The following is a 27,447-nucleotide window of genomic DNA, read 5'->3' on the forward strand; positions in this document are numbered from 1 at the left end:
AGTCTGGAATACTTCTTAGCCTTTCTTTCAGATGTTGTACCTCCTGTGTAACAGGCACATAATTACTTTATTGTTTAAGGTTGTGCTCAATAGTGTAAGTCAGCTTTCATGGCACAAAACAGATTTGTATTGATAAATTGTTGCAATTATGTTGTGCTGACTTCAAGAACTGTTGGGGAGAAGGACATGAATAATGTAGATAAGGGAGATTAACCCTGAGATCTGTGGGAGATGGGCAGACAGAAAGGGAAGTGATTAGATGAGTAATACTCTGCTTTCCTGTGCCACTGTAAATTAGCATCAGGTAGCTTTCTCATGTCTTTGCCCTCATGCCTTTGATGTACTTAAAGATCAAATAACTTTTGCTCATTTCCATGATTGTAGCAAATTTTCTTACAGAACAGTGAGACTATTCGTGTGTAAAATGAATTTTAAATAAGCAAATGTAGCATTTAAGTCTGTCAGGTGTGAAAAATAATTTTCCTCAAAGTGTGGGCAAGTGAGCTACTTCACAGGAATTGGTTTATGTGCTACTTCTACCAGATGGTAAATGTGAGGTACCTCCTCTTTCAGCAGGTCACTGAGGCAGATAATGCATAGCATAAGCAGTGTCCTCTCTTCACAGCTTGAGAGGAAAAAATAAATAATAGCTATTAAAAGAGTGAATGGCATGAAAAACAAATCTGGACATGGCATTTGTTCGTTCTTACTAGTGATGTCTGTGGGCTGGGAAAGATTCTAGACCATTAGATTGCATCCTGCTGTTTTTGAGAACATCATGTGGAATTCCCCAATGGAGGTGGAAGGTGTTGACTTCCAAAGTAGACAGCTTTAAGAAAGATGATCTCTGTGGCTAAAACAAGAGATTTGTACTACAAGGTATTGGAAGAGTATGTCTCTGCAGGGATCCACTGCCTTCTTTGGGCAGAATGTAATTCCTGGTTTTATTTCACATCTCTTTCAGTTCTTCAGTAGGTGGAAGTTGCTTGAATGGAATAAGCTTGTGTGCCTGCACATGTATATACATGCAAATGAAATTTACATGTTTTTCAACTTTACTTTTGTATTTGATGAAAGTAGTGGTCATTGTTGCTCTTTCAGAAAAGAATTACATAATTTCTTAGTTCTGTTAGACATCTCTAATATACCTGGAATTCCCCTTATAACTTGCCGTTTTACCTGATCTCTTATCATTCCATGCTAATAATTTCAGTGTATCTGTGGTGGCTGAAGCTAATCTTGAGGACTTTCCAGTATCAAGATATACTTTTTGTTTCCACAGAGAAGGCAGGGAAAGCCCTGCCCTCATTTGTGGGAGTTCACTGTGAAATTTTCTTTCATGTGCCAATAGGAGCAGTTCAAGCAGATGAGGGGAATGTAGTTCCATACAGTAGAGGGGGAATTCAGCTGGACAGAGTATGATGTTTACACTTCAGTTCCCCAGTGCTATGAGTCAACCTACTATAAAGGCTAAAAATGGGAGCTAGATGGCAGTTGTAAAAGTTTTTAGAGTTGAATGAGGATTTATTTTTACTGCTACTGTCTGAAAAAACACCTGAAATATTTGTACTGCTGAGGCTGATGCATACAATACTGGCATGATACAATCCATTGATCCTTCCTAGGGCTGGTTGTTTATTGAGTGAAAATTAATGACTTGTATCCTCCCTCTTGTGCAGAAGGCGTGGGAGAAGGAGGAATTCTTCATGAGCCGTGAAGTGGGTTTCATACCAAATGTTTGTTGTGTTGGTGGAACATGTTTGTTGCCAGATCCTTCTTTCCCATCTCATAATACAAGTGTTTGGGTGCCTATGTGAGGTTCACATGGCAAGAGGACACACACAGGAGCAGTTCTTGAAGGATGCCAGTCTGTGGGAAGGACCTGTATTGGAGAAGTTAATGAAGGACTGTAACCCATGGGATGAACCTGTTCTGGAGTAGGGGAAGAGTAAGAGGAGGAAGGAGTGACAGAAATGAAGTGGACTGCCCACAACTCCCATTTGCTGTTCCTTGCACCACTGAGAGACATGGAGGCTGGGAGAGAAATAGCAGAATTATCAGAGAGGTGTAGTCTGGAAAAGGAGTATAAAGTGATTTTAGTTGCTATTGTTTCTCATTACCCTACTCTCTTATTAATTGGCAGTAAATCAAATTCCCCAAGCTGAATCTGTTTTTTGCCCATGACAGTGATTGGTGAGGATCTCTCCTGTCTTTATCTTGATCCCTGAGCTTTTGCTTTGTGTTTTCTCCCTCTGTCCTGTTGAGGATGGGAGTGATAGAGCCACTGGGTGGGCAGCTGTTGGCCAGCAAGGGTCAGTCCACCACGGTCCACATCTCTTTGTACCCACATGGAGGTCTGCAGGAATAATCCTGTTGTTTTACTCTGTCTTTTTAGGGAGTCTTATGCACTTTCACACCAGATTCATCTCCCAACAGTATTTTTTCTGATAATCTTAACCCCAAACTGCTGTTGTCCTAAAGAGGAAGGAATAGAAGATGAAGGAAACATTTAAATGTTGTATGTTGTCACATAAAAGCAGGTGCAATAATTAAGCAGGCTACCATAGTAACTTTCATTTTTTTTATTCCTTCAGACTTGTGATACTCTTTTTGAACATGTTTCTTGCAGAGAAATTTAGTCTCATGTCCTTTGAACTGCAGTGTGCCATGGAGATATTAATATCTCAGTGCTAGCCTATTGCTTCCTCCTTCACCTTTTATTTCATACAGAGGAGACAACCCTGAAGTGATGTTTGCACAAAATTTGGGGATCACTGGGAGAGCCAGTTTAAGCTGCTGGATTGCTCCAGGCTAGTTAGGGCACTACCTGAGGAAAAACGTAGGGTGCACATTTCTTACATCTGGCCATGCTTCTCTGCAGATTACTGTGGAAAAGTAAGCTGTGTATTGTGGAGTGATGGATGGAATAGAGTAAATAAGGATTGCTGGGGTGGAATGCAAGGAGGATGTTTGTTAAATGTATCATTTTGGCCATACTTTGCTAGCGTTGTACAACAGCCTTCTATTCTTGCATCATCTGAGTGAATGTTGGGGAGAAGTACTTCAATGTGACTATTTCAGAATAGACTTTCTTTTTAAGGGCTTCCTATAGTAATGGTTGCAGCTGAGCAGCAGCATTTGTAATCTTTTCAAAACTGTGGTGTGCGACAGGTTCACAGGAGGGCCCATGAGTGTTTTAAAGTGAACCTTCCTGTTTCTGCCCCCTGCATCCGCTGGGGATGGGCTTTGAAAGAAGCAGCAGAAACACCCGTGCAGGGTGCTGGCCAAGTCGTGAGATCGAGGCCCCCTCTAGCGGTGACATCTCTGCCTGGCTCTGCGATTTCCTGCTCTCAGCCTGTTTTTATTCAGTCCGGGGTTTTTTTCCCCTTTCTCTAAATCCCACATTTAGTTCCTCTCTGTATTTGCCTTTTAACTTGTCCACGTATTCTACACAGTGGTAAAGAAGAATATTTTGGTATGTTAAATCTAGTGATTAAAAGTGGATACAGAAGTAGATGTATGATCACTTTTAAATGTCCTACATTTCTAGTGTAATCTTAATTTAACTGTGGCTTAGGTGGAAATTTTTAATGTTGGTTCTTAAATTAAGGAATGGGAGCCAGATGGAAACATGCTGACAGTGATGCAGCATGCTGACAGTGCTCAAAAGTAGTGCTAACCAAGTGTATGAGATGGCAGAGTTCCTTCCTAATCTCTTCAACGTACTCTGTATGTTTTTGTCTTCCTGCCTGAGACAGATGCACTTTCTACATATTTTGATTCGGCATCTGTACATATGGATTCAGGGCTGATCAATATTCAGATGCTATTGTTGCATACTATGGGATCAGTAATGATGACTTTGCTAGGAATCAACTTTAGAGCTACCCCTATTTCTATCTGATACAAGTTGTACTTTTAGAAAGAAAAACTTTGAGCCTATGCATTACTATGTCATGTTTTTTTCTAATAGGGAGCAGAATTGTTTTTACTTTACTGGATGTTGTTTGTCTTCTGTTATTTATTACTCTGTTTGCTAAGTAATTGAGATAGAAATGTCTCTTAGTGAAGAAATGCCATTCATTTTTTTGGTGTAACTGTCATGAGTAAAGCAGAATGCATTTGATGCCAGAGGCAGTGGAGGTCTTTGCTGCTTCTTTTCCACTTGTGTAGCATCCCTGTCCTAGAAGCTGCTGACTGCAATAAAAGCTGGCTGTACACCCAAGATATTATTCATAAATTCTGGTGGAGAGAGAGGATGAGTAGGTATCCTGCCATGAGTATGGAGATCATGACAATTTGTAGGACATGTCTTAAATGTGTGTAGCACTTCATAGTTCCATGAGTGTTCTTATGACTAATGGATAGCCTTTGCCTCTAGAGTGGTGCATTTTCCTTCCATTTGGGGGGAAGGCTAGCACAAAGTAATTGCTTCATTAGAGAGCATTGGCGTTTGATTGATTCTCATAGGTACAATTACATTGATGGTAGATGACTTGCCTTCCTTGCCAAAGTGGGGACAGCATTGCCAAAGATCTGAAGTGCACTTTAAGTAGGTATTCTAAAAGGTGTCTGAGATACAGTGCCATCATTTGTGGCTTCAGTTCCCAATGAAGATGTACCTTGCTAATGAGGAAATACAGGCTTCCACAAAGCCTGATAAAACTATGGGGAGCTTACAGTATAAAAGGAAGAGCTCCATGTAGCTGTGCCTTTATAGACTTCTTTATGTATTTTTTAATGTTCTTATTTGCATTATGAAACTAGAATTGAACTGACTGATTTTTTTAGGCTTTTTCAGTGAATTGTTTGAATTCCTTGTCAAATTTCAGACATCTCATTTGAATACCTTGAATGGTATCTTAGTGCAAATGCAAATAGCTTCTTCAAAATGATTCCTGTCTTTTATTCAGTCAGTGCTGAATCCTGCAGAAAAAAAGGAACTTAGTGGCCTGGAATTAAGGTTGTTTGGGTGACATTTTTCCCTTGCAATTTCTTGATTTCAGGACTTCATAGCAAATACAGATATTTCATATATATATATATATAGGTAGATTTAATTATTTTTATTGTTCTGTGGTGGATAGTTTTTCTATTGCAGGTTTGTGTTCTAGAAACATAAACTTAGACTGAATTTGTCTACCATCTGAAATGTGTAAATCACTTCCTTTTAATAAGCTGCTTTCTTTAAAGTTCTTTGTCAAGATTTATGATGTAGTAGTGCATGTGCATATTTGTTTAAGGAATTAATTTTACTATTTAAACTCTTCAGTTGTTTAGTTGTCCCATAAATAGTGTGCAGCTTTAATTAAATAATGCACTAATAACTGATATTTAAACATCTATTAATCACTACAAAGTAGTGAAATTGGAGCACTTCAGGAGTTTTAGTGAAAGAAATGTTACTATTTGACTTCTAATTTTTTTGGGGTATTTTGACAAAACTGTTTTGGTCTCAGCACTGCAGTTTTTTATAGCTTGCATACATAGTACATATGTGTATAGTGACACTTGTTTGTCTGGCTGTAAATTGTGAAGTCAGGAAGGTCGTATGCCATGGCAGCCCTTCATTGTGGTGGAGGTTGTCAGAGCTGTAGGAATGAAAAGGTTTTGCTGCAGGGATGGGGGCCAGTAATTACTGCTGTAATGGCAGTGTGGTTCCTGGCCATGCAGTGTGCCAGTTACCAAACAAGGCTTGGAGTCTCCTGTTAAATGCTTATTTACCAGTGTGAACTTTTTTGCTTTTAATTGTTCTCTCCCAGCTAAGGAAGTGCTTATTTTGTGTAGTTCCTGTCTGGCTTCCAACATAGTAACACTTCTCATACAAAAGCCAAATCATTGTTCCAGAATTCTGCTGACTCTTTTAAAGATCAAGATTCCATCTAATATTTTTCTAAACTGGATTGCTTATTTTTTTGTGTTCTGTTACTTTATTTTGGAGTTTTAACAAACTTGTTCTTGGCAGGAAAAGATGAAGTGAAGCCAGATGTAGTTTGAAAATGTCTTGGTGTCACAAATAATGAATGAATGGTGTATTTCATTTAACACAGGAAACTCACTCCATTGCATGGACTCCCCTGCCCCATTGTTTCGTGTTTGTGTCACCTATTTCATAATGGAAGTTACAGGAAGTAGTGACCTCAGGTGAAACCTACCTGTACTGTCTTGGCAAACATGAAATGTTCTTCTGCTGTCATAGATTGATTTATTTGTTAGATCTCCCTTATGTTGCATAGTCAAAGCAAATTGTTTAAAATTCTTTTAAACACTAGCAAATTCCACCTCTCTGTTCATTTCCATTTCTGTAGCAAAAGCCAGTCTGTACAGTAACTTATTATTAGTAATTACCATCAAGTGTTATTCTACAAATTAGTCATGTAAGGGGTCTGTGCAGCTTAGCAATTTGGGAAGGGTAGAGTTAAAGAATTGCAGGAAGAAACGAAAGGTTTGCCAACTAGTTGTTTCTGTACTTTAAAAGTATTGTCACAAGTGGTTTAAAAATGTAGTTTCTGCATTCTTTTCCCTAAATAACCCAGGAATGCCTTAGCAAAAAAAATTCAGAAAGTTTATGAATGGTGACAAAACCAAGGTATAGGCATACTGTTTTTTTCAGTATGCCTCAAATGATTCTGCAGTTTCCTAAAGTCTGAACCCTTGTATTTTATGCTAGAACTTGTATTTCAGGTTAACTCTGAGTTTTATACAGACTTACTGTAAGATGCAGAAATTTGAGGCAAAAGTGCCTTCATATAAAATAGTATCATAATAATTATGTGAACTTCAGAGGTTTCTCTACATGTTTGTGTGGGCTTATAAAGTACAGTATAAAACTGTTATGCAGGCTGTTTTCCTTTTAGGTTCTTACAACATGTGCCTTCCTGTGTGGAATTTTCAGAAAGCTGCTAAGCTTTCTTCACAGCTGCATCATGTTCAGAGGCTTGCATTCATTCTCGGATTGTACAAAAGCGATCTGTTTTCTTCTTTAACTTTCATATGATTGGGGAGGTCTGTTTTTTGGCAAAAGTGATACCACTAGTTAAAAGTATGATGGGCATTCTGTATGTCAGATTCCATTGCAACACTGTGTAGAATGAAAGATATTCAGGTTTCCTGTTAATTATACCTTCTATCAGTAAATTATAATGACAAACTTCCGCTTTTTCTATTAAGTTATATTACAACAATGTGTAAATAAAATGTGCAGTTTTTATTACCCTGCCCTATACTGTGAATAGGTTAGGTTTTTTTTTAAATATTTTTATTGTCATCATTATCATTATTTAGGAAGCAGCAGTTGATAGAAGTGTTGAAATTATCTTACTTTGATGACTACACAGCAAGAAATAATTGACTTCCTTTGTTGTGCATGTAGTGTCTCCTATAACCCATGGTCCTGTGGATGACAGGAAGGGATTTGTCTCTGATGATCTGTATGGTTTTTTGTTTTTCTTTCATCAGTTTAACAAAATTAAAACCTTGAGAACAAAAGATAGCAATAAATAATGGGAGAAAAGGCATTTAACTGTGTTAGTAATGCCTGTTTTAGGAGTGGGGTCAATCTGGTTGCTATTTTGCTTTTTTGAGATACTAGAATTTTTGAAGAGTGAGTCAAATATTGTGGCAACAGTCTTTTGTTTGATGTGTAGATAAATGAGAGCAGGCATGAAGAGGGAGTTAAGGTGGCCGGCTGCAGTTTTAGGAGCTCAAGAAGAAGTAACATTTTAGTGTTCACAGGTTTTGAGCTGTGTATCACTGGAGCAGGATCAGGTGAAGGATGGGTTGTCACTCTTATCTAGTGCCAGGTTGTTTTCACCCTAGACAGAAGAGTTCACTTGTCTAGATTTTGCTGCTCCTTCCACTTTAAAGGAGAAAGTAAGCAGGATTTTCCTGGCAATGTCACCCCAGAAAAGCATGATTTTAAAAAAGTGAGGTTTTCTTTGCACTTGAATTGTAAAATATGAATAGCCCCTGCATTATTTGAAAAGTTACAGCATGGCAGTCTTCTGTTAATATCTGATAATGAACATAGCTAGAAAGGCAGCAGAATTCTTTTGGGATACTGTGCTAATAAACAAGTGCTCTCAGGATAAATAGAAAACAGTAGAGAATTAAAGCACTAAACCAGAGGAACAATGAAGAGCTTTCTCCTGCTTTGAAACAATAATAAGAGTCGCTCAACAGGAAATGCTTTAGTTTGATGTCAGAAATGAAGGGAAGCAGAAGGTGAGGTAATGCTGTGTGTAACCACCATCAAAGCCTGGTAGGAGAAAGCAGAGCAGTTAGAGTTGCTGTTGTAGAGTAACTTAGAAGTGAATAATTTTGGTTGCAGTGCTCAATTCGATTGTGCTGCCATCAGGGTCAGCAGAGCTGCTCTCAGTTACTGTGCCTGCAGGCATCACAATGGCCTTGGTAGGGGATGGAGTAATGAAACCAATTTCTTGTTGAAGCAATGAGGTGAAGCCACGTGGAGGCTGACAAGACTAGAATGTGCTGAGTTTCAGGCTCACATTGCAGGAACAAGAACAAAACTAATAAGTCCTGGCTGGTGATAGGTTTGAATTCAAGCTGTGCTGCAGTACAGCCAGCTTCAAAGGAAGTTAAAAAATTCTTCTGACTTCTATCTGTTTGTTCACAAAAAGCAAAAATATGATTTATGGCCGTAAGGACAGGGCCATGGAAATAATCCATACTTTAGCTGCTGTTTTCTTTTTATTTTAAGTAAGCTTTGAAATAAGCTTTGAAGGATCAGGCACTAGGCTTAAAATAGCAGCAGTTAAGTGAGGAGATCATTAAGTTCTATTTTTTCCTTACCATCAGACATTTTGCTTTTTGCATAGGTGCATTCCTGTTCCTTCCACTTCACAGGTGACCATTCTTCAGGGCAGGTTATCAGGCTGGTGACATGGCCAGGTAGCATTTGTCTAGTTTCTGAGGGTAAGATTTATTCTGCCACACTACTTAAACAATGATTTGAACCCAGTTGGTTCAGTTGAATGCTGGTATGCATTATTGTTTTATGACTTGAGCTCACATCAGTACTATGATACCTCATTCTTCATACAGTGGTAGTTAAGTAACAAAGCTCAGTAAAATTTTTCCCTCTTTATTTTCCTTTGTGTCTGTGTGCTTAGAATGGCAAATGAAGAATGAATAACTAATCAAAAGTCAAAAGCTTTTGTTATGTGGGTACAAGCAGGGTCTTGGGGGTTTGGAATCCATCACTTATATAAAATCCATTCTTGAGGACCACCACTGTTTCTTTGGGTAGCATTCATTTATAAATGGTTTAGACTCAGGAAATACAGGCCAATTTGAAGAATTACTTGATTTATTTATTAATCTGTTTAAATAAGTTAAACATGTAATCCTGGTTGCTTGTTTTTCTCAATGCTGTCATTATTTGCAGATGTCTGTGTATTGGCTAGATCTTTGGGTATATTATATGAGCTTTGGAATCTGTTTGCAACTATTTCCTCAGCATATTGAGTCTTGAAACTAATTACTTTTTATTAGACCAAATAAATCATAATTGAATGTTTGCTCTTTTATATGCAGCCTGTTCCATTCCAAAATTGTAGAAGTTTGCACTAGCTTTACTTTGCATAATAAAGACACTGATCTAATTTGCTGTGTCCCTGTAAATTATATTTATTCACTTACTTTAATAAAGTGCAGCTTTTCAAAGTATAGCTTTCTAATGGTTCAAAATATATACCTTCTCTTTTTCCTTTTTTCAGATTTATCCAAGAATAGGTTAACTGAAGTTCCTACGGAGTTGTGCCATTTTGTGTCACTGGAAACACTAAATCTATACCACAATTGTATCAAAGTTATACCAGATGCCATAGTAAACTTACAAATGCTAACTTACTTAAATTTGAGGTAAGTTTATCTTTGCTACATTTTTTTGTTTATTTGCAAATATGTAAAGCTTTTTTTGTCTGCACTTTATAATGTTCTGGGACAACTGATTGCATTTTTTCATGTTACTGAAAAGGGTAACACAAAAGCTCATTGGCTGCAAACACAGCTCTGCATGAAGGCATCATAAATACCAAAATGTAAAAATAATTGTTAAAAGAAAACCAAGAAAGTTAATCCAGTTCTGTCCCTTAATATTCCAACAAATCCAGAATGCTAATCACATCCACACAGTTGTTTTCTTTTAATTCACTTCTGATGACAAATTTTGTAAAGCTTGACATACTTTTTGCAGCTCAAAAGATGGAGGGACACAAGATTTATATTTTTCACCATGGGGAATAGAATGGAGGAGTGAGATACTGTATCTATCACTAGCATAGTCACATTATGAAAGAAATATAGCTTCTGCCGTTTTGAGGAGAAAGTGGCAAAGAGTTGGACATCTTTGCCTCCTTTACAGGAAAATTCTATGTGAATACTAATCAGTACAGAGAATTGGTACTAGTTAAAGTGCATATGAATGAACATCTGCTCTTGATGGAGGGCAAGTGAGCCCTTTTTCCGTTGGGGCAAGGTGTGGAATTTTCTTTGTAGTTTAATGTGTAAAAACTGTAATAGTGAAGCTCTATCAGTCTGTTCTTTGTGAGAATGAGGTCTGAGTAGAAGGTGAAGTGGCTCTCAGTCTTTTAAATTCAGGTAATGAAGTCCTGATCATCAGTTTTATCAACAATGAAGATCTTTCTCATGTCTTTTTTTCTCAAGTCTATATTATTACTATACTGCAGTTTTGGCCACTGTGGAACAGTATTTTGTCTCAAAAATTTAAGTAGAACAGTGTGTCCTGAGTATCTACACACATACAAGAAATAGGACTTGAGATTTTGAATTAGTGTTTGCTAGATATACATGAAGAACTTGAAGCTGGATTAAGTCATTAAATATAGATAAAAGATCTTAGTAAATTTAGGAATTAGAATTAATTTGTGTCATGAAACACTGAATTAGAACTCTGTGTAGTGATAGAATTTGTCTGAATCATCACAAAACTATAATAGATTTCATATCACATATGGCAGTAAATTGGACAAAATAAAAGCGATTTTTCATTTGATTAACTAAGGTGATTTCTCTCAGTTTAAAATCCCCCCTTTACTTGGATGTGCCCTTCCCCATGTTAGCTGAATGCATTGAAGAGTCTGAAGAAGGAAATACATCCTTGAGTTTCTAACCACGTTGCTTCTTGGCAAGAAATAAATGATGGATTTAAAATGTGTATTTTTCTGCCTGTTACCAGCAGAGCCCATATGTTGAATAGCATTAGAAAGTGATGCCAAGAGATCTATATATAGTTTTTGGGCCTTGGTGGATACTGTTCATGTTTTATTTAAAGAAATTCCTTTGAAACTAATGATGATTTATTACTCACTTGCCCTGGTTATGTTCTGTTCCTTATCTCTTACTGGGTTCTTGTGAGTTCTGTGGAGCTTAAAAATTGGTTTTACTTTTTTTTTTATCTGTGTCTGATCTGCAGCATAGGGGTTACTGTTTTAGACTCTAAGCTTCCTCCGTTTGAGTTCTTTAGAACTTGAAACAATACTTCCAGGTCATTTTTCAAAAAAGTTGTGTCTTGGTCTTCTGTAAGGACATTAGAATTAAGAAACCTGGCTCCACAATAAGTGCTCATATTTTTTTCAGCTTCTGCTGGTTAACAGTCAGACTTCTCATTTTTATTTTCTTTGGGTTTGTTACTTGATGTCAGTCTGTATCCTGGCACGCAGAACAGAGATAAGATGGTAGTTTGCTTTGTGCAACATTTTGAGACCATTTTTTAGAGCATGAATATGCATCCCTATATGCAGCTTTGTAGTATGCTGCTGGCCTAGCTCTTGAAGAAATGCTTTGCAGCTTGTGGAATTTTGATTTTTCCTTGTTTTTGTTTCATGTCAATATTGCAACTCTTACTGAAATTACACAGGACAATTTTTACCATGTGTTCCAGAATGGAGTCGTATGTCTTTGCTTTCTGAAGCTTTAAGATGTAGGCAGGAGCTAAAAAAAATGGTTTATACTGGGGTACCACTTCAAGTTACTGTTCGTTGTTTTACTACATGTTAACAATCATAAGAAAGAAAATGTTGTATTTTAAGGAAATTTTTAAATATTCCAGAAGAGAGTAACTATATTATTCTGATAAGCATAAAGTTTCTTCTGGGAATTGAGCCACGAATTACTATTTTTAATCTTGTGGACATCACAAAGGGTCATGATATTTGTCATCTTTAAGCTCTAGCCTATGAATCTTGGGAAGAAATGAGCCATTGATAGTCCCAGAAATTTTTGCTGTATTTACCTGAGTTAATAGCACAGAACCATAGACCAAGATGTACCAAGTCATCTTCAACTATAAATGTGCTTTAAATTAATTGAGAAAATAACCATTTTGTCTGTGATTTATATATTTGTCTTTCCGCTGGAACAAAAGGCATCCATTTTAATGGCACATAAACCCACAGGAATGTTTAAATATTTGCAAAATACTGTCTCAGTTGACTTTCCTGTATTCATTAGGAAGGGAAACAGCTGTTCTTTGTGGCAAACAGATTTGTTACAATGTTGTTAAACTGATACAATGCATTTTTTTCCACAGTGGTAAATTCTGCAATATTGTTAGTCAATAATCAGGTGTTTCTAATATGCAAGTGTCTTCTTAATTATTGCCTATTGAAAATTTCAATTTTATCTGCATAAAATATGACCCACAAAAATGAAGACATTTTGCAGCTCTCAGAGTTTGTGAGTATACAGTAGAACATCACCAATGGTTTTAATATATTTTGTTTTGTTTTGTTGCAGTCGAAATCAGCTTTCTTCTTTGCCAGCTTGCCTGTGTGGTCTTCCTCTAAAAGTCTTAATTGCAAGTAACAATAAGCTAGGTTCCCTTCCAGAAGAGATAGGTCAGCTAAAACAGTTAATGGAATTGGTATGTTACTGATCTTTTTTTCACTTTTTATTTTGACTTCTTTTTAATTTAAATAGAAACAGTAAAATTCACTTTTCACATATATTTGGACAACTGCTTTATACTATAATGTAGTTTGCAGAACTTAAGTTTTTAACTTCTCAAGTGTGTTGGATAGTAACATAATAGGAGTTTCCTTTATGTTCTTCAGGACTCTTCTAAAAAACATCACTGCCCTTGGTTCATTCAAAACTCAGTTTCAAAGTTCCTCATCTTTACCAGCGTTTCTCACTGCCTGCCTTGGCTCCTTGTTTCAGTGTATCAAGTCCTTAAGTTCTGGCATCAGGCTCTGCAAGGTTGTACTCCCCTCTAGCACCCTCCCCTCCCTCCTGCTTCCTTTCGGTGTTTTTACTATCTGCTTACCACACTGCATTCCACTCGAGCTACTAGTCTTATCAGTCTATTTTCATTTTATTTCACTACATTTGTCATGCAACCTTCCTTTCCTGGAACACCCATCTAAACAGATCTACAAAATGATTGTACTCCTTGTTTTCAAAGCTGTCTACACAAGTATTGTTTCTACAAGAAGTAGATCATTTAGAATATATTGTCCAGTCAATGACAGTCTGAAAAAGCAAAACTTATTTGATGCTATAGCATAAAATTAATGTAAGTGCTCATGTTTGTGGAAAATATATTTGAGAATGCTTCCCTTTCTCTCCCTTTATCTTCCTCTGCTATATATTGTAGGCTGAGACTCTGAATTCTTTATGACATAAGTCTTCTGGTTATTTCTATTCATTTTGACCTTTTGAGATACAAATTGACAAACTGTATTTTGACATTGGTAATTTATGCATAGTCAGACAATCAAATTTGATCTTCCTTCCAGCTCCTGTTATCTCCATTGACAGCATTTACTTTGCATTGCTTTTCTGTGCCTGAAAGTGCCTTATTATCATAGTCTTGTTTTTATAACAGTAGTTCCTCCAATAAATTACATTACAGAAATTAATAACATTGAGGCCCCAACCCTGCTATTGATTCTTCATAGGTAGTATGAAATAGCAACTTTGGGGCTTTTTCCTTTTGATATTCTTGAGCAGAATCCTGTGGTATCAGGCTCCTGTTCTATATTAGAATTGATGTGGCTGTTGATGAGGATGGTTAGGGTAGTTACTTTTTCCTTTGTGAGTTATGAGTGAGTTCAAGACTACCAAGTTTGTTTTCTTTGGTGAGCATTATTAATTTATCAAATATTTTAAATTTTTGTGCGTGTGTGGTGGGTTTATTGAGATTTACACAGATGGTTCTGATTTAATTATTCCTAAAAATATGTTAGGTGATAGCACTGTTTTTGTTGTGCTTAAAATAGACACAATAGAAGGTGATGGTTCCAGTTTTATAAATAATTTAAGCTAAATTTAGTAAAAACTTTAGTAAAAACTAAAAGCTTGACATCAATGTTGATTATACCCAGAGCAGATTTGGTTTGTTTGCTTCAAGCATATAATGTGTTTAAATTCTGGAATTCTGGATTTTCATATTGCTTTCCAGTTATAATATAGTTTGTGTTACTATTTGTCATGAAGAGCAGAACAAATCTTGCTCTAAAAGTATTTCATATGAGAGCTCTAGCTACATGTCACTTTGGTATCCTAGAAGATACATGAAAACTGAAAAAGGTCTGATGCTTGTTCTTTGTGACTTAGAAGGCATTGGGGGGGCTGAATGAAAAACAAGTTTTTGTTAAATTGAGCATGAGCCTGTTCAGATGACCTGATTGAGTGCCACCATGTGTGTTTGGTACATTTCTAGTGAAATGAGTTGCACTATTTAACTGGAAATGACATAACTGTGATGTATTGGGAGAAGCAAATAGTGGTAGGATTGAGAGTGGGGAATCTGTGTTGGCATGTAAACTGTAAAGCAGCTTAGATAATAAGGTGATCATTGTTCTAAAACGAGTAAAAGAAACAAACAAAAAACATGAAGTCATATTGCAGTTGTTGCACAAAAAGTTCAGCTGTGAGAGCAATGCCAGCCTGAATAGCAGGGGATTCAAGCAGAGGCATCACTCAGCCCTCTGACAGGGAGTGTTGTTGTTTTGGTGTGTACACAGAGCTGGTGCTGGCCTGGGCCAGGGGATAGACCCTGAGATGCCACCTGGCTCCGTGCAGTTCTTGTATCCATAGGACATTTCTGAGCTACCTCAGGTTCCCCAGCTGTTCCATAAGTGGCATGCAGTGAAATCTGTATCTACATAGCCAAGGGTTCTTTTTCTCTACTTTTTTAATACAAAATTTACCCCTATAGTCACTGTAGAATGATGCAAATGTAATTTGCTACAAATTAGATCTTTCCAATAAACTCTGCATTTTCCCTTCTATCCTCCAAAATGGGGTAGGTAATGGTTTTCCTTTTCCAGGTATGTATTTTTATGAATTTCATACCTGTAGCATAGAATAGCTTTGATATTACATGCAGAAAACTTTCAGGTATTTTTATATTTAGGGTTCTGACAGCTAACTTATTTTAGTGCTTGTAGCATAAGTTTTTGTCCCTGCAGAATACATTGTAATTATTTGGTAAAAAATTTGGTGGGGAAGTTTACTTGTATTTGCTGCAAAAAAAAATCTTTGACTCAATCATGCCTCTACTGTCAGCCAGGAGAGTGCAAAATTAGTGTGAAGATAGTCTGAAACTTACTTTCTGCCAAGGAAAAGTAATTATGCAGAGATGGCTCAGTAATTGTACTCAAAACTATCAAAACAAAAATTCCATTCTCCATCCTATCAGGCAGTATTGCACTTCTGCCTTCTTCAGATAACAGCCCTCTCTAGCTCTGGGATGCTCCTATCTCATGTTGGAAGCCTTCAAATTTCTCACTTAAGGATTTGTCTTTTACCTCACTCATCTAATCAGAGACAGCAGCCTGACCACGTGGGACTTGCTGCCTGCTGTTTTCTAAAAGGGTCCATGTGTTCACATACTGTCTAGCTTCTTTTTACTCTTCAGTATGGCTGCTGTGTCACAAGCTCTGACTGAACCCTGGTGCTTTTTAGGAATAATGACTCAGTCAGGAGTCCTGAGTTTAAAGTTATGTAAGGAGGAAGTTTGCCTCAATTGGAATGGTTTGGATAAACTTCTGTGTGTGTATGAATAAATGTGTTAATGTGGAGTCAGAGTACCTTATTGTTTTTTCTGTTTATCTTGCTGGACATACATGCTGAATTGGATTGGTTTAAGGCCATTTAAACATTGCCATAAGCAAAGGGAAACAGTTGATGATTTTGCTTTCATGCTACAGAAATTAGTGTTAAATTTCCTTAATTTAATAAATGTTAAATAAAGCCCTTACATTTCTCTGATTTTGACAAATTGCCTTGTCATGGCAGGACATGGTCTATCTGGTGAGAACAAAATAGAATTAATACCAGAAGTCTGACCTCAGCAAATACTAGTTCCCCATGGAACTTGAGTGTTTGCACTTCAGTTACCTGCAAATGCCCCTGAAGCCGAATTCCAAACTGCTGGTTGCATAATTCCTTAAAAAATTAGTAGCTTGGAAACCATAGGTGTTTGATAGTATTGCTTCCATTACTGCCAAAGTAATGAGAAAGTTTAATGCTGTCTCTGTCACAAACACACTCATGAAGTCTAATAATAGTCAAGAGCATAACTATGAGTAATTGTTGCAAGTCTTTGTTTTCCATGGCTATTCAAACAAAGTATTAAAAAATGTAAGTTGGACTACAGTATTTAGTAGGCTAAAGGATACTGCTGTCTCTAGAGATGTTGTGAGTGCTGACATGCTGTCACAACAGATCAGTCTTCTCAAGGATGTTTTGAAAGGCTGTAAGTGGAAGTGGACTTTGTTTTTGAGGTTCCACACTGCCAGCTTGCTTTTTCTTTTTTTGATGCTTCCTCTAGAATTCTCTTTCCCCGACTTGTTCTGGTATGTGTACCTAAGTACAATTGGTCTAGGGTTTCTTTGCCACAAGGTGACTTTAAATTCTGTGCCCTAAAAATCAAGTATCTAATTATGAAGTAATTTAAAGACTGTAAATTAAAAATAGGACAGTAAAGCTTTAAAAATAAATTATCAAGGAACAGTGCAATTAACCAAACTTTGTGACAACTTGGGCAAAAATGCTCTCATTAGCTGGGATTTCTAATTTCCTTGTCTAAAAGCTACAGTAATTTCCTGACTCTGTTTTGAGAAGGGAAGGAAGTCTTGGCAGTAATAGGATTCTATTACAAGAAGAAACTTGTTGGATACAGGCAACATCATTGCCAGATCATATTTTGGTTTTACTATAAGTTTTTTGTTAAGTAGATTTTAGGCTCAAAGATAGGGAGTTCATATAATGTTTTTGACTGGCATTAAGCAAGCATCTTCAAAGACATGACTTGGAAATCTGGCTTCTCAAACTTTTGTAGTTGAAGAGCTCCCAGATAGTTTTAAATGCATTTGAAACATTGAGAGAGTAGGAGTATTCAGTTGGCTTTTCAGGAAAATGGGGCATTACTCCATTTAGCTTTCATACTGAGAGCTACTATTTCCTTCTTTTAGTACTGAAATGACAGCATAATTGGGACATCTCTGAAATTTGCACGTTGCCTGGGATGTGAGCAGAGGTTTCAATGTCCATTTGGCAGCAAAAATGATAGCTAGTATTTAACAATTGTCTCATCACAGACTGACTTAATCCAAGAAGTTGATCTTTCATGCACATTCATAGCAGTTTCTTGCTTGAAAGAGTTAAGTAATGCCTAATAAGCTCTATCCCTTTTCATTATAGTCTACTACATGCCCTGATGATCAAATATATGCCTTTACTGAGGATCATTACAGAATGTTATTGCTGTATTACTATTATTATTATTACTATTATTTATTTTGCTTAAATATTCCATCAAGAACAAGAACCTTTTTAAAAACTCAGATTCATTAGTATTTTTACATTTCCTCCTAAGATATGTGGTTATATAATCACTATACTGAATTCTTTACATGAAGAAAAGAGCAAAAAACTGGAACTTGTTAAATAAGTAGTTTTGAATATTTCTATAGAATTAACTTTCAAAATTAACTTGTTTTCCGAATAACAGTTGACTCTGGTTTTAACTCATGTGCAAATATTTTCCCATGTATTTTTTATTTTGTTGTCACCACAGGACATAGATTGTTGCATTTTTTCTGGTTAATAAAATGTCACAATGATAATAGCATATTAGCTATGTTTGTATTATGGAACATGTAGGAGCTGAAAGTTCATTATTATTTTTTATTACTGTTTTACTGTAGGATGTCAGCTGTAATGAAATCACAGCTTTGCCCCAGCAGATAGGCCAGCTGAAATCTTTAAAAGAACTGAATGTCAGAAGAAATTACCTCGAAGTTTTACCCCAAGGTAAAAGCAAATGAACAAAAAAAAAATCTTTACAGTAGCTCTTCTTATTATAATTTTGACAGTATTTTTAATCATACAAATAGAAATAATTAAAAAGTAGCTATTACCCTGTGTTCAAATTTATTGCATTTGGGTCTGCAGAACATAACATTCAATGGTATCTACTGAAGAACAGTGTGTGAGGTTTCTTCAATGTATCTTTATGATTCCAGGCAACTTTTAAGTTAAACAAGTGTCTGAATGCAGTATGGGAACTGTCAGCTGAGTTTCAGGGGAAAAAAATTTGAAGTATTTGGTTTAGAATTTCTTGTCACTTGTATAACAACACTCTTTTATTTCCCAGTATAAAATGGAGTAAATGTTGATCTCAATTCCTCCCTGAGTTTGTATTTTTCCTGAATGCAAAAGAAGTGTTATTCAAAAATACTTTATTATTTTATGCCAAAAATAAAAACAGATATAACACTTTCTCTCCTTTTTATTACTTTTAGAACTAGTACAGCTTCCCTTGGTAAAGTTTGACTTTTCCTGCAATAAAGTGCTTGTGATTCCAATTTGTTTTAGAAAGATGGTGCAGTTACAAGTATTACTGCTTGAGAATAATCCTTTGCAATCTCCACCAGCACAAGTAAGTAATAATTTAAGTTGTGCCTTAATATTGGATGGCTGCTAACACATTTTAGAGTGTTAAATGTCACCTTCTGCAATTGCAAGCTTCTGAATTTCAGCTGTTGATAGTTGTTGATATTTAAATAAGACATAGGATATATCTAAATAAGATACAAAAAATATCCTCTGTTCCCAGTATGAATTTGCACAGCACTTAAAACAACACACATCTAGAAGATGTCCATTCTGATAGCTGTTAATTTTTGTGATTTCTATCTGCATATGAAATTTAACATTGGAATATGCATGTAATTTTGGAAAAGACTTGTGATAAACTTCCTGGGTTATTTTTCTTTCTGGTAAAATGAATACAGTTCTAGAAGGTTCTACAGTGATTTGCTAACTTTAACTTAAAAAATATGCCTAAATAGTCTAAAACACAATCCATATGAAATTTATTTCACTTTAAAGTGTAAGTTCATAAATTTTGATGCACAAAGAAATAAAACTCCTCTTTGGAACTGTAGGCCACTCTGAGTAATAAAAGTAAATTAATGCATTCTGTGTTTGCTGCTTAAGGACAATTTTGTTGTTAACTTACTGGACAGTAAATTCAAACTGCATTTCTGAAAGCCACAAGTGTTCTGGCTCAACAGTTGTTGAAATACTTAAGAATTTTTATTCCAATTATTATTGGAGAAATGCTGTTCATAATTGATAGTGATTATGCCTTTAAACTAAAAAATACAAAGCAAGAGGTGTGCACTTAAAGAAAATCCTAAAATGAAGGTGAATTGCATCGTAAGTGTGCTTGAACACTATTACAAACAATGTGACCAAGAATATAAAGAGCACACTAGCTAATTAAATGTCATGATACGCTAATTCTGAAAATAATTAATTAATTAATCTATTTATAGTGAGTAATAGGCCATACCATATATTTTAATGTCCTTTTTTTGAGTTAGAAGCTCATTTGGATTTTTTTAAAGAAGAATACATTATTTTCTTGTTTTCTGTTTTAGTCTCTGAGGGTATTTATACTGGTACACACAAATAATTGAGTATATAATTGAAGTACTTAGTAATTTAAAAAATCTATTTTCTTTTAAGTGAAATTTGTAATATTAGTTGAATTTCAGGGAAGTTTATACTAAGTGACACTTGGAATAAATTGCTTTTTAAATTCTAGTTATAAACCTAATTTTTTCCTTGTTCCACAGATTTGTACAAAGGGTAAGGTGCATATATTCAAATATCTGACTGTGCAAGCATGTCAGATTAAAACAGCAGACTCGCTGTATCTTAATGCCATTGAACCACAGCATTTGCCACAACCTGTGGAAGAGAGGTATGTATGAACAATAAAATAGTATTTATCTTTGTGTTTCACAGTTTTGTTTCTTTAGATGCTATTCAGCATCTAAAGTACCTTTTTGCACAGAGATTTCATTTACTTTTATTCTAATGCAATCCCCGTAAGAGTTCAGAAAATTAAAAATCAATTCTGATTAAAGTTAGCAGCACATTAGTTAAGAGCTTAAAAGTGAACCTTAGTTTAAATCTAACCTCTTTCTAGTGGACTCCTGGAATACATTGGAAATAATCAGATGGTAGTTACATCAGGTGTTGGCTTGATCTATCTACACATTAAATAAATTTTATTTTCATGTGTTGTTTTGTGATTTTTGTGATATATTTTATGATTTATATGTGTTTGTATGTTTGCACTTTTGTGACATTTTAATCTTTTTTAATTCATCCAAAGTCATCTGTCAAACAAAGTGAGTTGCATGAATGCTTTTTAAATGAAGTGTGCTGATTTATTAGCAGAATGAGGCAAAATCTTCTGTTTCATATCAGACTTGTAGGAAATAGCATCTTGTGCCATGGTTTAAGGACAGGAACCAGACACAAAGCAGCTCCTTTCTATGAGAATCTCCATAGCTGGTTGGAAATCAGCTTTTAGCCGAGTCTTTCTCTGCTAACAAAGACAGAGTAATATAACCAATCAGAGAAAGTATGATACCTTTGAAGAGAAATACTCAATGAAAACAAAGTGTTGATATGAATAATAGTAGAGATGTTACTGCTAAAATCCTGAGAGAAAAAAACCCAAGAACTGTTACAGAATCTCCCTCTCAGTCATCTCAATAAGATTTGAATGAAATTGGTTTTGTCCATGTACCTTTGGAGATCCCTGTGTGAATTTCTATCAGATAAGTGAGAAGAATCCAGGATGAGGAGTAGGTATTCCATTTGGGAAACACTTACTGGTTTTCTGTTTTGTTCTTTTAGTATACAAGAAAACTGACAGGATTGTCATGTCCTGTTTGATATTTGTTCATACTGGAGAATGTAGGTTAGGGTAAGGGGATGGTACAGAGTAGATTTCCAAAGGCAGTTTCTGCAAAACAATCTTCAGTGTTTACTGGCAAGAGGTAATTTAAGATTAGAATTATTGAATCAGATGTCTTGTTCATGTGAAGACTGATAAAGCACTTTTCTTGGGGTGTCAATCTGAATTTAGTATCACAGCTTTCAGGATAGCAAATAAAGAGATAAAAGATATATTTTTTAAAAACACTTTAGGTGATGAGAGTACTGCATCTAATAGTGCACTTCAAAATGAGTAGAGGTCATATTGGGTAATGAAACCAGAACAGTGAGCCTTTGCTGTTGTTACAGTAATTTTCTCAGAAACCTAAATTCCAAAGTCTATTTTAAGGCACCAAAAGGAGGTTTCTGTGTTAATAATTATTTCAAGCCTGAGGGAGATATGAGTTCTGTTTTAATGGATCAGTGATTGCAGTTGTATCAGTTGAATCCACTTTGAGTTTTACCATTTTGGTTTCTTCTCCCATGGCTAAATTGCTTCATTCCTGTGCTGCTTAGTTAGTAACTAAGTAGTTTTGCATAGTGTATGGACAAAAACAAGCTTAGCAGCAGATTATTTCTGTTGCTTCATTAATCCTTAGGCTAATTAGCCATTCAGTCTGATCTATTTTACCATCACCAGATCAAATGTTTGGTGTTTTACTGTACTAGGCTATTTCACCTTCTTCCATTAAGGATAGTTTGAAACTTGCTCAGAGTTAAGTGAAATTAGAACAGAATTTGAATGTAAATGCTATGATAGCTTTTTACTGAGTTTTAATTTTTTTTTTCCACATCTAGCATTGATGACATCTATCCAAGTAAAAAGGACTCAGATTCAGGTGTTGGTAGTGATAATGGTGATAAACGTTTGTCAGCAACAGAGGTAAGTTACCTGCCTTTTGTGTCAAACTCCTCTCCCAGCACTCGTATTTTGATTGTATTTTAAGTTTGGTAAGAATGTGAAAAGATTTTTAGACCTCTGCAACCATATCCTTGACATGAATTTTACACTAAGAAATGGTTAAAACAAAGATAAAAGGAGACTCTGGGGTTTTAAATTTTTTTTAAATTTTTTTTGTCTGTGCCCTGTCTGGAGTGGGCATGAGATACTTGCTTCCAAATGGTTACAGGCTTACCAATAGTGCAAATCCTCTACAGTTTTCTGACAGTTTACATAATCTAGAGAATGAGAAACAAACCAGAATTCATGTCTACTGTTTTCAACAAAGTAAACACTGTAACAGGTTACAAGCTGATGACTTCTCACATATTTTTCTCTTTGCCTGATTACTCTTTCCTGTTGGGAATTTATGGTGCCCAGTTTCAGTATATTGTGTGATGTGGTTATGAAACATTGTTGTAGTGTAGAAACTTGAGAAATTTTGCAGATTTTAATGTGTTTAAATATTCTGTCAGTTAGGCAAAGCTGAAAATAAACCTTCAGGTCTTTTCCTGAACTTTGCTGTCTGTCTGAGCAAAGAGAAAGGGTAGCTTTGTGGGACTAGTGTTGTCCTAAGCTGTTAGAACTGATTCACAGAGGTTTTTTTCTGAGGCATTCTTTAGCTGAATAGGGCACCAAATCTGTGTGGAGTTGAACTGAATAGATAATGATAAATAAGTAAATAATTAGTAGTATAAACCAGTGATGATTGTCTTTCTGAAATATACAGTAATGGGATTTGTGGTCTGACTTAATGGGAAAGGCCTCACATTAAAAGGGTGACCTTCTTGCTACTTAAAATATTTTACACTGATTCTTTAGTGGTTTTGTCCTCCTTTGAGGAAAAGGGATTTTGTTTCTTTTGGAACAAATGTATGAAGAATCAAGCTTAGATACTGAATTTATAGTTACTCAAAAGCAAATTGAACATGAATCCACTTACTCACTGATTGGTCTTTTAAATACAATAGTACTTTAAAAAACCCCATGTGAATTTCCAAGTATTTTGGCAAGTTTCATGGTAGGTGGAAATGAAGTAGAATTGTTATGAATTCTAGCCAAATCTCTAATGGTTTGCCTCTAGCTGTAAGAGTATTCACTCTGTTCAGAGGCATTTACAAACCATTTTGCCAGTCTTACTCTTCCTGAAGCTCAGTTGGCTTGTTAATGAAACTTTTATCCCAGAATTTCCTCTTTAGCTATAAATATCACCTTTAGAAAATAGATCATGCTACCTGTAATCAAAAGATAGCAATTAAAATACTGCAAAAAATATTTTTAAGTCTACCAACAATGAACCAATACATTTTTAATAGCACTAAACTTTTAAATATAAGAACAGTTTACTCATTCTATCACCACCTGACTGCTGCTCTGCTTTTAAGGAAAAATAGATGCTGAAATCATTAATCCCAAATGCATTTGTTAGTAAATTTACCATGCACTTCTGATGTGACCTTTAATACCACATGGGAATTGTGCAAAAAATACTAGCATGATGCAAATACAGGCTCACATGTGTTGTTAATTACAGTCAGAAAGTTACATACCAAACTTTGGATAAACATTAAATGATCAGTCATAATCATTAAAACATGATTCTGGAGGTTTTTTTACGAATATAAACTACTGTTCAGTGCGGAGGGTAGTGGTTATTGAGTTTCTATTCTTTTACAGAAAATACATTGTCATTTTTCATGTGTAACTTAATAACATAAATGAATCACTTGTTTGAACACTAATGTAGTCTTTAGGAAGCTTGCTAATTGACTTTGGATGAATACACAGAAGAGGGAATACTTGATGAAATGAACTGTTTTATAAATCTCTCTTGGACTTTGTAGGGTCCCTACAGCATCAGTTTCCCAGCTGTAGCCATTCTGGGCACTTCAAGTGGAAGGTATCTTGTAGTGTTGCTGTAAAATTGATCATTGCAACTTGAAGGCAAATTCTGCCTTAAGGCAGTCTACCATTTACCTCACCTTTTAGGAAAAATACAGCATTTTGATTATTTTTCTCCCTTCATTTGACCTTATTTTTCCTTTTGTTAAAATTCATTAGAATGAAATTAGTATGTCGTCTGTGCTTTATTATGTGTATGAATAATGCATTACTACCAGCAGGAATATATGTAAAGACTCTTTCAAAATGCATAATCTCAATTCTGTCTTAGAATAATGTTAAATATTTTTTATTCTGATTTGTCTATTGTCTTCTCTTGCTGTCTCAATAAAAAATAAAACTGTGGAAGAAGGAACTTGGATTCAGTATTTCACCTGTGAAGGAGCGGTACTCTTGTATTATCCAAGGCTGCTTTAGATAGTTTTTCTTTCATTGTTTAGTGGCAGTTTCATAGTATAGTGGTGGAAAATAAGTTGCAGAATTCTGTAGGTCCTGAAAGGAATTGGTTTCCAAATTGAATGGTCAGTTCCTTTTTTTATGCCAACACTCCAAAATATTTTCCTCAAAGTGTGTGTTACGCTGGTAAGAAAAAATATTGTACTTGTTTTGGATCCAGAACTTCTAATAAAGTGTGTAGGAACATTTCAGTGTACTATTTTCAAAATTAACACACCATCAACATTGATCAAGAATAATGAACTTTAATACTTAAATGTCATATGAGATACAGCCTGAAAGAGAAGGAACTTCGCTGTAACCTTGGTTGTCTGAATGAATTCATATTGTACCTATCTTATTTCTGTTTTTTTAAAGTTGTTGGATTGTCATTGCTTCAGATCTAAAAGAGTTTTGTGCTTAGAATACTTGGAGTGTCATTTATTTTCTGTTGTAGTTTCATTTTAAAATATCACTAATTTTAAAATTTAAAATTTATTTTTAAAAAAGCTTTATGAAGTCCCTGAACATCCTTTTTTCCTCCTTAAGCTGAGAGTACAGCCAGTGAATTCATAGAGTTAATAGCATGTAGTTTATTCATCAGAAAGAACATTCATCATTGTCCATGTTTACGTGTTTTGGGTCCAATGTATTCTTGGAAAATAGGAATAACCACGTGTATCTTTGATTGAGGTTTTAAGAGCAAGGTGGATTTGCTCTATCCTTTATCACAAACTTTAGCTTCAGGAGTAAGAAAAAATATTTTCTACATAGATTATGAACATCTAAAAGTAGCAGGAATGGCAAACTTCTACTAGAAGCTAGTGAGAATTAAATAACTGATTATATGTAACACATTTCATTACAGATCTTTTTTGTTACAGCAATCTTAACTGATAAAATGGGGAATATAATTTCCTTAAAAATGTATTTTTAAGGATATGGAGCAGAGTGCTGTTTGTATTATGTAGGTTATAATTACAGAATACATGTGTGGAAAATGTATGCACAGAGTAGCAAGTTACAGAAACACAGGGCATTTAAAGAATGAGAAATACTCATGGACTTTCTGGAAAATATATTTGCAAAGTTCTGAGACTCTTGTGGTGGTAAGTTCTCTGTCTCTGAGGAGCAAGAATAAAATCTTGGCCTCTTCTGCAAACTGTGGTTTTGCTCTAGCTCACCTCAGGAGAGGATGTGAGCAGGTTCCACTTGAGCAGGTCACTGTTGGCCCTGCAGAAAAACAGAGCCATAGTGACTTAGAGCAGAATTGTGTCTGTGCTTCCTTGTGCAGCTGCTATCTGTAAAATCATAGACAGGATAGGTTTGTTAGATACACGTCAGTGTTTTAGTGTACCAGCCAATAGAGCTGAAAAAATGGGTGAGCTTTTAAGTCAGAAAAGGCTAGTGTACATGAGAGTCTGTGCTTTTTTTTTCCCAGCTGTGTCAGTTAACATAATTAAAGACGGTGCCTTCCTTGATGTTGATCTTGCTTGCTGTAGGCGTTCAGTTCAGAAGCTGCATGGTAAAGCAGGAAAGAAGAGTCATGGAAGGAAAGGAAAAAAAGGGCTGTGATATAAGGCTCAGTGTTTCTGCAGATTTTGGTGGCTGCAAGGAGGCCCTTGTAGTTTTCAGCTGCCCAGGGAAGCACAGAGAGCAGCACAGTGCAGTGGTGTCAGTGCAAGGAGAGGACTAGTGCCATGAGTAAGACAGGAAAAGAGGACATGTGAATTATTCTACTTGGCAAACCTCATGTGAGGATATATTCAGCATGACTATAACTTCTTACAACAGGATGTGGTCATGTTAGATGCTCTAGTATCCTGTTCCATCTTAATTTGCAGCCCTTTGGTGAGCAATCTTGTTAACATGTACATTTTTATCATTCTTGGTTTGAGCTTGGACTAGTGTTTCTCTTGCTTTTTCCTAGCCATCTGATGAAGATACTATCAGCTTTAATGTTCCAATGTCGGACATTGTGGAAGAAGATCATATTATAAAGGATGATTCAGGTCACCATGCTAACTCAAGAAAAGGTTGGAATGTAAAAAACATGGAAGTTAAATACAGGGAAATTCTGTTGTTGATTCCATGCCTGCCTGCTTACCCAGAAGGCTTTGAGCATGCATATGCAGTTGTGTAAAAATAAAAACACGTATGTTACTTAGAAAATCTTTACTATACTGAGTCTGTCTAGTAATTTTCAACAACAGTTCCAAAAAACTTGCTGCACCTTGTCTCAAGAATTAATAAGATCTGATTCTGACTGGGTGGAAAAAAGTTAAAGTTGGTTTGAGCCATACTATCCTTCAGCTAATATCAGTGTTCAGTAATTTAGCAAAGTGCAATAATGGAGTCTATTTCTATAGCTGGACTTAGTGTATATATAAAGCTTTTTTAGTCAGTCAGCATCACCTCTGGAAACAAGTAAATTTATTTGTATTTTATGAGAGATCTAATTTTATCCAATTTTTTTTAAAGTAACTTACGTTTTTCTAAATTACACTACATACTGATAGATAAACATTTGTTCTCCCAGTTCTGCACATACTAATGATAAATGGCAGGATGAAGTCAGCAAGCTGCATAGGGAAACCACATGGATAGGAGATGGCATACCCTCATTGTTACCCACTTTAATGAAGTTCCATGGAGAACTCATCAGAATTTGGTAAAATATGAAGAGCGTTAACAGGATTTTATCCTACAGTGTTTATTAGCAAACTGGAGAGGGTAAATCATAGCTTCATATCCTTGGAAATAGTATGCATAGGGAAAAGATTGGGACAGGCTCTAACTAATTTTGCTGGGTGTTTGGTTTGTTACAGCATGGTAACTCTGAAATTGCATTCAGTTGCAAGTAATTGCAAGTCACTGCC

General features: G+C 35.7%; 1 protein-coding gene across 7 annotated transcripts in view; it reads left to right on the forward strand.

Moving 5' to 3' along the window:
• LRCH1 (leucine rich repeats and calponin homology domain containing 1) overlaps nt 1-27,447 on the forward strand; it is a 113,440-nt gene that overhangs the window by 43,529 nt on the left and 42,464 nt on the right. For all 7 annotated transcript variants that reach the window (XR_009114180.1, XR_009114181.1, XR_009114183.1 and 4 more), the window contains exons 2-8: nt 9,738-9,882; nt 12,778-12,904; nt 18,198-18,303; nt 18,795-18,931; nt 20,136-20,263; nt 22,090-22,174; nt 26,499-26,604. Coding sequence is in view for 3 of the 7 variants with exons in the window: in XM_058019076.1 (XP_057875059.1) it covers nt 9,738-9,882; nt 12,778-12,904; nt 18,198-18,303; nt 18,795-18,931; nt 20,136-20,263; nt 22,090-22,174; nt 26,499-26,604 (834 nt within the window). In the remaining 4 variants the exon portion in view is untranslated. The remainder of the gene's footprint in view (nt 1-9,737; nt 9,883-12,777; nt 12,905-18,197; nt 18,304-18,794; nt 18,932-20,135; nt 20,264-22,089; nt 22,175-26,498; nt 26,605-27,447) is intronic.

Source organism: Melospiza georgiana, chromosome 2 (assembly GCF_028018845.1).
Source record: "Melospiza georgiana isolate bMelGeo1 chromosome 2, bMelGeo1.pri, whole genome shotgun sequence".
Classification (NCBI taxonomy): Eukaryota; Metazoa; Chordata; class Aves; order Passeriformes; family Passerellidae; genus Melospiza; species Melospiza georgiana.